Source organism: Brassica oleracea, chromosome C1 (genome assembly GCF_000695525.1).
Source record: "Brassica oleracea var. oleracea cultivar TO1000 chromosome C1, BOL, whole genome shotgun sequence".
NCBI lineage: Eukaryota > Viridiplantae > Streptophyta > Magnoliopsida > Brassicales > Brassicaceae > Brassica > Brassica oleracea.
Window position 1 is genome coordinate 9,900,522 of NC_027748.1, and position 10,167 is coordinate 9,910,688.

At 38.6% G+C, this 10,167-nt stretch overlaps 2 protein-coding genes across 4 annotated transcripts; one reads left to right on the forward strand and one right to left on the reverse strand.

Annotated features, from left to right (window-relative positions):
- Positions 1–3,132: 3,132 nt before the first annotated feature.
- Positions 3,133–7,217, forward strand: LOC106311218 (pentatricopeptide repeat-containing protein At4g22760). Of its 3 annotated transcripts, XM_013748446.1 has the most exons (4): positions 3,133–3,636; positions 3,826–4,030; positions 4,159–4,372; positions 5,411–7,217. In XM_013748446.1, exons 1-4 carry the CDS (start codon positions 3,295–3,297, stop codon positions 7,173–7,175), a joined length of 2,526 nt encoding a protein of 841 aa, XP_013603900.1. In that variant the 5' UTR covers positions 3,133–3,294; the 3' UTR covers positions 7,176–7,217. The 3 variants fall into 3 exon arrangements, with proteins under 3 accessions (XP_013603900.1, XP_013603890.1, XP_013603894.1); XM_013748436.1 differs by lacking the exons at positions 3,133–3,636; positions 3,826–4,030; positions 4,159–4,372 and adding an exon at positions 5,100–5,259 and having other exon boundaries at positions 5,383–7,217; XM_013748440.1 differs by lacking the exons at positions 3,133–3,636; positions 3,826–4,030; positions 4,159–4,372 and adding an exon at positions 5,101–5,215 and having other exon boundaries at positions 5,383–7,217.
- Positions 7,152–8,824, reverse strand: LOC106311241 (AT-hook motif nuclear-localized protein 2-like). Its single transcript, XM_013748455.1, has 4 exons — positions 8,383–8,824; positions 8,052–8,119; positions 7,842–7,973; positions 7,152–7,645 (listed from the first exon to the last, which is right to left on the reverse strand). Exons 1-4 carry the CDS (start codon positions 8,738–8,740, stop codon positions 7,340–7,342), a joined length of 864 nt encoding a protein of 287 aa, XP_013603909.1. The 5' UTR covers positions 8,741–8,824; the 3' UTR covers positions 7,152–7,339.
- Positions 8,825–10,167: the final 1,343 nt, after the last annotated feature.

Genomic DNA, 10,167 nt, shown 5'->3' on the forward strand with positions numbered 1-10,167 from the left:
TTTTTCCCCCCCCCCCCCCCCCCCCCTTCCATAAGTTTGGCATTTCACGAATTTCTCTAAATGCGTATATAAATAGATAATTGAGTAACTTTTAGGTGTGAATATATAACTTGTTCATTTTATTTTTTTTGACATCAAATAGAAACTTTTAAAGACTACCTAGCAGCCTCTTGGACAGCTTGAACTTGTTCATTTTATTTATTAAAACAACAATGCATATCTTCTTAGTTTGTGGGTTGTCTTGGCTAAGGTTCCTTCGGCTATTAAGGGTGTTGGCATAGGCCTACCTTTTAATTTCCTTTATCCCTGGTTCTGCTTGTGGTTATAAATTTTGTTCGTGCTATTTGTCTTTTTATGTGGCTATTGATGACTCGGGCTCTAAGAGTTTAACCTTGTATTTTAGGTGGGTCTTAAGACAAATTATGATTAAAAGAAAAAGAATAATGGCAATTAAAACAAAAGGCTGTTCCGGTGAGCGGCCGGCGCGTAGGCGCGCGTGCCGTCGCCGGAACCTCTTGGTTTTCCCTTCCGTTAAAACAGTCCGTATCCTTGTTGTTCTCTCGTCATCCTCTTCCTGATTCGTTTTGCCCGAGCTCTGATTGACTCTCATCCGGAGACGATAGCTCGAGGAGCGAACTGTCATCAACGGTGTCTGGGCTATTGGAGTGAAGGCGCGGTCGTGTGGAGGTGAAGCGTGGTGAAGTTCTTCTCCGGGAGGTGGAGGCTACTAAAGCTCCGTCGTCGCCGGCTCAAGTCTCCGGGAGGTGGTTGGCTTCTTCAGCAACGTCTCCTCGGTTTTGTCTCCGGGGGGTGAAGGCTTACACAGCCTTGCGTCGCCGGCTCTAGTGGTGAGAAGTGGTGGTCGGGTATAGCGTGTGATGTATGTGTTGCTGTGGGTCGCGGCTCTCGTAAGACGGATGAGATCTCGATGAGATCGATGATGCTCTCCGCAGAGAGTTCTGAAAGCTGAAGAAAAGTGGTTACGTTGGATGCTCACCGGTTTCGAGCTCCGGCGTAACGAGGGTGTCGGTGGTGCTCAGGCGGTTTTTCGCGTAGGTGACGGTCAGGATGAGGCATCGGTTGACGCGTGGCGTGCTGATGATGAGATTTCAACACGCGTCCCGGCTCCTTGACGCGTCGGCCAAAAGGGGAAGTCTGGGCCACCGATTTCGAGTTGAGTGTTGTGGGCTGCAGGCCCGTTTTCTTTTGAATGGATGTCAGACTGTTTGTGGGCTTTGGTTTGTAAAATATTGTTGGGCCCGGATCCAGTTCTGTTGGGTTCGGGCTTTTGTTTCTTTGTTATGCAATATTAAAGAAAAAAAACCCTTGACGAAAAAAAAAACAGAGTCAGTTATTCAATGATAAAAATCGTTAATATAATTATAAATTGTATTACATCACCAAACGTGACGTTACATTTAAAATTCTAAAGTCACAACAAGTTAAGCCATGAAATTAAAGTATATTTAAATGTAACAGAAACGTTGCTGTGATCTGTAACAAGGTGGAAACTGAAAAAAAAAAAACAAGTGCGCTACGCGTGAACGTGAGTGCGTTTGGAGTAAGAGATGTGACCCAAACGCGCCTCTTTATCAGGCTTAAGAGTCGACGACACCATTGATAACACGCGTAAAAGTTCTTAAAACAATGAGAAAGTTGAAAGCAAACCTCGGACAAATATTAGCCATACAAGACTAATGTTATTCTTGACATTAATCAAATCTATTTCATTTTTTTTTTTTTGGTCTAAACAATCTTATTAATTTTTTTTTGAATAAAAACAATCTTATTAATTTTAGTGTATGAGTTTAGTATTATATCCGTTAATCAGTAGTACTTTCATAAAAATACATGAGAATTGAGTCTATCACCTTTGGTTTTTAGGGTTTAGTTTCACGAAATTTGTTTCGGTTTCTCGTTTTATTGACTAACGTGTCATATTTACAAATCCAAGAGTTTTGTTTCCTGTATAAACACTTTGGGATTGTGAAAAGGTAAGAGACTCCGAACTCCGAAGTAATCTTCAAAACGATGCAGTGACAAAACTGTAGTACTACTTTTTAACGCCTTTTATTAAAGATTTTTTTTGACGGCAAAAGCATTTACAGACTTGGCTTTTTAGAGACTTATGTAGATTCTGTAAACTAAAGTGGTAACTCTGCATCCATGTGTACGACGAACGACGGTTGTATCCGAGCACTGTGTGCCAAACGATCTACCATTATATTTTCCGTCCTATGAACATGAACGATTTCTGAGTTGGTGAAGCTTCTTCTCAAAAGCTTAATGTCCTCCAGGTAACTTCCAAATGCTGGTCATTTCTCTGGTTCCGAAACTATCTTCACCAGTTGAGAATAATCTGTTGCAAACGTGACTCGGGACTGTCTTAAGTTTTTCATACATTCCATTGCCCAAATTAATGTCTCCATCTCCGCATGAAGAGGTGAGAGACTTGCCCTTACATTCCTTGCCCCTAACAAACCCTCGAACCCTGGAAAGGTACTGAGCCTAAAGATAATTTAAATGTTTTGGGCTTCATAAATTCTACTATTATCTTTTAGTCATAGTTTTGCTACATTTTTCTTGAATACAATACAACCATTATATAAGCATTTCCACATGAATTTAATAAAATAATACGTAAGAATCATGATAAGCTATCATATAATATTATAATGTCGACAGAAAAAATAATAAATAACTATTCTGAAAAATATATTCCTTCAGTTTCTGAAAGTAGGATTTTCTAGATTTATTTTTTTTGTTCCAAAATGATAGATTTTCTAAAATTTTAAGATATTTTTAGTAGTTAATGTTAAAAAATTGTATACTTTTAATAAACATTAATTGAAAATATTTGAATTGGTTGAATACTATTGGTTGATATTTATTAGAAAATGTATAGTAAAATAAATAATAAATTCAATTGTAAATATTGGTTATATTCTTAATATGCGAGTAAATACTCTAGAATTTTTTTTTTCGAGAACGGAGAGAGTATCATTTTTATAAAGTGTAACAAGAAATATCATAGTACATGAACCACGTCCGAATTACACTAAACTCCTTTAATCGCAATTTTTTTGGTCGGCTGGAATTTAAAATGCTAAAAGTCACTTACTTCTATGTAAAACTATCTATTGGAGGAAAACATTATAGACGACAAATAAATAAAAGAAGAGTAAAGCAGAGAGAATCATCCCTCACTTCGCTTCTTTGCCAAGCAACCTACCAAAGCCTCTCAGTTTCATTATTCTTCCTTCTCCTCAAGCAAACTCATCTCAGTTCATCACAATGTCAAATTCTATTCACCGGAGAAGAGTTCCAACTCCGGTCGGCAACGGAGGTCGAAGCCTCCGGACGAAACGGACGGCGTCCAGATGCGTTTCTGACCAGCATGGTTCGAAATATACTAATCAGGTTTTCGAGCGAAGTTTCTCAGAGTCGAATCTCAATCGTCGCCGTGACGGAGACGGTAACTGCATGCGGCAACCATCGCCAGTGATGAGCGGTTTACCGACGGGAGAATCAGACCTGATCGTCTACTTGCCAAGGATTCGCTCTGAGGTTATGGCTTCTTCTCCGTCGTTATTGGGCTTCTCTTCGCCGTCGTCTCCATTTCCGACCAATCAAGAGGTCAGAGACTCTGTTTCGCGTGCAGTAATTTTATTTCTGTTTTACTAATTTTCAAGTCAAACTCATGATGTCATTTATGTAAACCAATTCTATATATAGTCCACAAGGTTTAACATTTTGTGATTTCAGCATGATAGTTTCAAATATTACGATTTAAACCTTGAATGTACTCTTTTGGCCATAATTTAGGGTAATAAAAGAGAAACAAGAAAAGTAGTAATCAACGTAGCGGTAGAAGGAAGTCCTGGACCTGTAAGAACAATGGTTAAATTGAGTTGCAACGTCGAAGAAACCATCAAACTCGTCTTGGAGAATTATCGCAAAGAAGGAAGGACTCCAAAACTCAATCAAGGTGCTGCCTTTGAATTGCATCAGTCTCATTTCAGTATCCAGTGTAAGCTAAACACAACTTGTGTAACACAACACTATCCAAAACTTTAGTTTCCATTTTTCTGAAAATAATAAAATATACATAGTTTTCTAAAAATAATAAAATATACATAGTTTGATGTAAATTTTCAGGTTTGGATAAAAGAGAAATAATCGGAGAAATAGGAAGTAGAAGCTTCTACCTTAGAAAGAGAGATCATGAAACCGGAGTTTCTTTCGCCGGGATCTCACCGGTGAGAACGAGTCTTATTCCGTCGTCTAACTTGATTGAATCCTGTATAGCTCAGTTTATTGGGAAAATCTTGAGGAGAACGAGAAAGTTATGGAACATATTGGTATGTACGCAGTGAGATTTAACCATACTACACTTACTTCTGAGCGTGGCACATAATATTTAGTTTGTGTTGCTCCAATCTCAAAGAATAAGGGCAGTTTATTACTTATAAAAAGGCTGTACTATATTTTTATAGATTGTTACATATGTATTTGTAACTAACCGGTATTGGTTTGTAACTCAAACTCTATACTATCTAGAGAACAATAAAATAAGCAGTACATAGTGCAACTGCTACTCTTTGACGTTGTGGCTACAACCAGTGAGCGAGCTGATGTATTTAGACTATGCTTTTGCTGCCACTCTTTGATGAAATATTATCATATGAAGGAGATTTTCTTTCTTTCTTTCATCTGATTTTATTAAGAAGATTGGTTACATTATCGGATGGAACCAGTGAACATTATGACTATGGTTGGTAAATAAAACTAATAGAAAGACGAGAAATCTCTGGAAACTAAGTCCAAACAAGAGACACAAACACACAGAAAACATATGAAGCAAAAGGTTTTGATGAGCGTTTCATTTATGTAATCTTAATGTTTTAGTTTTTTTCTCTATGCTATGAGAAAATAATTTAAAAATTTCTTCTATGGATGGAATGTTTTGAAATGTTTTCTTGAAAGCCAAAGAAAATTAGCTACTGGAGTTGCAAACAGAAAAAAAATAAAAAAGAGAACAGAAGCCTCTCTGTCTAAGTCAGAGTATTAGAAAGCATCTTGTTTGCTCAAAAAAAGAAAAAAAGAAAGCATATTCTTGTGCAAATTACAGCAAAAAACCCAAACAGGTTTATACAACAGAGAAATCGCCGACGCATCCACCCTAAGTCTCCGATCAGCAGCATAGCTCTCTCAAGTAAAACTTCTTCGATCTTCCTTGTGTGGTTTCATTTCCAAATCGTAAGCTTTCGTCTATTCATTTTCGAACGTTTTGTGTCCAATGAGGTACGATAAACCGAGATGCGATCGCAAAAGGTTTAGACTTGGAATCTAAATTTTTTAAAAATTCGATTCGATCTTTAGGTAGCTGAAGCTGTAAGGTCTTTGGTAGAGCGGTTTCTCTGTTAATGGATTCTAAGCTGAGATTCCTCCTTCACAAAAGCTTAGTCCTCGAACAGACCAAGCAAGTCCATGCTCAGTTACTATTGAACCGCCACAACCATCTTGAACCCATCTTAATCCACCAAACGCTACACTTCACAAAAGACTTCTCTCGGACCATCGTAAACTATGTCAAACGAATCATCCTCAAGGGGTTTCAGAGCTCAAAGGTTTCTACTTTCTCCTGGGGTTGCCTCGTTAGGTTCTTGAGCCAGCACAGGAAGTTCAAAGAAGCTGTAACCTCGTACATCGAGATGAACAACTCCGGGGTTCCTCCAAGCTCACACGCCATAACCTCAGTGCTGAGAGCTTGCGGTAAGATAGAGAGCGTGGTTGATGGTAACTCTGTTCATGCTCAGGCTGTCAAGAGCGGGTTATGCGGATGCGTGTATGTTCAGACAGGTCTGGTGGGTTTGTATTCAAGACTGGGTTACATCGACATGGCAAAGAAGGCTTTTGATGAGATTGGCGAGAAGAACACGGTTTCTTGGAACTCGCTTTTACACGGGTATCTAGAGAGCGGGGATCTAGAAGAAGCTCGCAGAGTGTTCGACGATATTCCAGTAAAGGACGTTGTCTCATGGAATCTAATCATCTCCAGCTATGCTAAAAGAGGCGACATGAGCAGCTCGCGCTCTTTGTTTCTTGCAATGCCTTTGAAAAGCACCGCTTCTTGGAATATTTTGATCGGCGGTTACGTGAACTGCGGTGAAACGAAGCTAGCGAGAACTTGCTTCGACGCAATGCCGGATAAGAGTAGCGTCTCTTGGATCACAATGATCTCAGGGTACACAAAATCCGGCGATGTTGAGTCTGCTGAGGAGCTTTTCAGACAGATGTTCAAGAAAGACAAACTAGTTTACGATGCGATGATAGCTTGTTATGCTCAGAACGGTAAGCCGAAGGACGCTCTGAAGCTGTTCTCTCAGATGCTTGAAGCTAACTCTGGTGTTGGTCTTCAGCCAGATGAGATCACGCTCTCGAGCGTCGTCTCGGCTAGCTCGCAGCTGGGTGATACAAGCTTTGGTACATGGGTTGAGTCTTATATAACCGAACACGGAATCCAAATGGATGATCTTTTGAGCACCTCTCTGATTGATCTTTACATGAAAGGTGGAGAGTTTGACAAGGCGTTCAAACTCTTCAACGGTCTAAACAAAAAGGATACAGTTTCTTACTCAGCAATGATCACGGGGTGCGGGATAAACGGTTTAGCCGCAGAAGCAATCCGTTTGATTCAAGAGATGATCGAAAAGAATATACTTCCAAATCAAGTTACATTCACGGGACTATTATCAGCGTGTAGCCATTCAGGTCTTGTTCAAGACGGCTACAAATGCTTCGACTTAATGAAAAAATACAACGTGGAGCCTTCTGCTGATCATTATGGGATAATGGTGGATATGTTGGGACGAGCAGGGAGGCTAGAGGAGGCTTATGAGGTGATCAACGGGATGCCGATGAAGCCAAACGCTGGAGTTTGGGGAGCCTTGCTTTTAGCTAGCGGGTTACACAACAGCGTTGAGTTTGGGGAGATAGCGTGTAGACACTGCGTTGAGCTGGAGAGTGATCCTTCTGGTTATCTTTCGCATCTTGCTAATATCTATACTTCTGTTGGTAGATGGGATGATGTGAGAAACGCAAGAGCGAAGATGGAAGAGAAGAAACTGCGTAAGACACTTGGGTGTAGCTGGGTTGAAGGTTCAAATCATTGATTCAACTTCTATTACTACATTCAAGAAACCGAATAAAAAAAGTTGGAAAAACAATCCTAAGTTACAAAACCAACATAAAGCCTAAACCGAAATACAGAGAGGATCCATGACTGCTCCGTAAGGAAGAGGTCAAGTTAAAGTCATGAGAGGGCTTGTGTTGTGGATTAGAAGCTAGAGGTGGTGTCCATCTGAAGAGAAGATGACGTGGGACGAATGGTTGGTATTGGAGACGGCGTGAAGCTGTGGTTTTGATTCCTTGGATTCTGATGTTGCTGGTTTGTTCCAGCTATGAAACTTCCTACTACCACCTGGATAGGAGTGGCTGCAACCAGCAAGCCAGCGACTCCACCTCCTACTACACGTCCATCAGGACTAGCTAATGACACTGTCATTCCACCTGTTCTGCTCCGTGTCCTGTCCGAGTCGATTGGCTTGAATGATCCCGACAGTGATAGTATCTCATATCGACCCTTGAATGAAAAACACACAAACGATTAACGAAAAGAGACAACTATATATACGCAATCTGATTACGGTTTAGACACGTTTGGTTTCGTTTTCATTTATGCTTAATATGATAAAACTAATCGGTTTATTACATAAACTTGTGTTGGTTGTCTCTTCGGTTTGGTCTAGTTCACCCATTCTCTGAGTCTGAAACCGTACCTCGTATGTCAATGTACCACCACGTGAATCAGGCTGACGAATTGTAACACTTGAAACGACACCGTTAGCACAGAGAACGCAAATAGCGAGAGACCCTTGTTGAGAAAACGATATTATCCTCTTCGTTACGTCCTAAGTTAACCATCATCACTTAGTCCATTTCATAAAATACAAACTTATATATAAAAAATATAAACATATTCTCCTGACCTCGCCTGCGTTGACCGTAATTATATGCGGCGTGAAATTAGCGCCGGCAGAGGAAGGAGCCCATTCACCTTCAAAACCACAACAAATACATGATGTAATATGTGGTGATTGGTATGTATGTGTATACGTAGATGGCCATGTGTGTACGGACAGAAAGGTTGTGCTAAGATAAAGCGGTCCCACTTAAGATAGAAGCTTTTCTTTGCATGTTTTAGCTTAAACTAGAAAGATCCCAAAAAATTATCTTTTGAACTTTGAAGTCACGAGAACTCAGATCCAGCAATACAATTTAAGACAAAAAAAAAAAGATTAATCTTGAGTTTAGTGTTACCTAAGTTCTCGACTTGGTACTTTGTCCTGACAAAGGAGCTTTCAGTTGCTGGTTTCACTCTGCCACGTTTCCCAGCTGCCGAGAAGTCGATGACGTGAGAACTCGTTGGTGCGGCTGAAGATATTGGATTCGGCGATAACGTCACCGCCGCTCCGTCGTGTCCGTACTTCCTAGGGCGTCCACGTTTCTTCTTCATTTGTCCGGTGGAAAAACCTTCTGTTGCCGGCGGCGGCCCGGTCGGAGCAAAGGAGTTTTGAGGCGGTTGAAGTGAAGAAGCAACGGAGGTTGGAGGTGAATTTGAAGTTTCTGACTTTGGAGCTATATGGAAGTCCGACGGCGCGTTGGATCTCACTACCATAAGAACGAATACTATTTTTTTTCTTTCTTGTAATTGACAAACTTTATATAAATTTTGGGATATAAGAAGATTAATTTTCTAAATCCAAAGCCTAAATCTTTCGACAAATTAAATAAGCAAATACCCAAGTAAGGACAAGAATATATTTTATTTTCAAAAAAAAAAACAAGAATTTTATTTTTTTAAAGGAGACTAAGATAAAAATTCAAAGATGAAGAAATTCATCCAGAAAAATATTTTCCTGTTATTTATAAAAAAATAAAGACTGAAAATTATAAGAATTAAATTAGGAAGTGTTTGAGAGGAAAGTGGAGGAAATTAGATTTATTTATGTTGTGTGGTTTAGAAAGAAAAAAAATGAAAATATTTGATTATGAATTTGGAAATATCAAGATTTAAAATGAAAATATTTACGAGGTCGAGTAAATGGGATCCGATTAAGTAATCTGATTCTAGCTTATTTGCCTTGGAACACTAACGCTGAGCATCTAAGAGCATCAGCATCCCATTAGGGGTGCTTATTTTTTTATTTTTTTTTAATTTTTATTTTTTATTTCTGTTTTTTTAAAAAAAAAATAAAAAAAAAAAAAAAATTAATCGTGGGCCACCACGTGTCAGTGGGGCCCGCGAACAGTTCAAGCAGCAACTAAATGGAGCGCTTATTCAAGCGTGAGAAGCAACTGGTGTTGGCATTTTCGAGGGACCCATGATTTGTTTACTATTTTTTTTCTAAGCGTTTATCTCTAAGCAACTGGGTTGCTGATGCTCTAAGCGGCCGATTATTCGGTTAAATGCCCGTATTTTTGAACAGAGGGTTTGGAGCTCATTCCTTCCTAACTTTTTCTTTGTCTGTTTATAATTTTAATACTGAATAAATTAAATAATCAGGAAAATTAAAAAAAATCGTGAAAAGGAAATGTATGTAATAGAGCGTTATTGTACACCTCACAATAAATTTATATTTTTAACTTGGAGAAAGCAATATTTTGTGGCACATACAGAGATTCGTGTTTTTAGCTGGAATCCAATGGGAGAAATATTAATAAACCAAAAGGAACTCATAAACAATAAATAGAATAAGTAGAAAAAACTGAAAGTGGGTGATGTTTAATTATTTGAATTTCTCATATTTAAAATTATTATAAAAAGACAAAGGTGGGCTGCAGATAAGTGTTGTTGTTTTTCTTTCTCATAAGTAGTGTAAGACAAAAGTTACATAAATACTGTCGTTTAATTCTATGCTAACTTAAGAAAATTAACAATTAACCCTAACCATTTTATGTTTACAAAACTTTCATAAAATATTTTTTTATTTAACATTTCTTATTAAAAAATACAATAAATCATAACAATATATAAGATATAATATTTTATTTTAGTAACAAGCATTAAAATATTTTCCCAGAAATGATCAACTAATATATTTC

Coding starts and splice junctions, on each gene's coding strand:
- LOC106311218 (XM_013748446.1), top strand. CDS start 3,295: ATGTCAAATTCTATTCACCGGAGAAGAGTTCCAACTCCGGTCGGCAAC. Junction 3,637..3,825: donor CATTTCCGACCAATCAAGAG/GTCAGAGACTCT, acceptor GCCATAATTTAG/GGTAATAAAAGAGAAACAAG. Junction 4,373..5,410: donor AACATATTGGTATGTACGCA/GTGAGATTTAAC, acceptor GGTCTTTGGTAG/AGCGGTTTCTCTGTTAATGG.
- LOC106311241 (XM_013748455.1), bottom strand. CDS start 8,740: ATGGTAGTGAGATCCAACGCGCCGTCGGACTTCCATATAGCTCCAAAG. Junction 7,974..8,051: donor TTACGGTCAACGCAGGCGAG/GTCAGGAGAATA, acceptor TGGTTAACTTAG/GACGTAACGAAGAGGATAAT. Junction 7,646..7,841: donor GTGGTACATTGACATACGAG/GTACGGTTTCAG, acceptor TTTTCATTCAAG/GGTCGATATGAGATACTATC.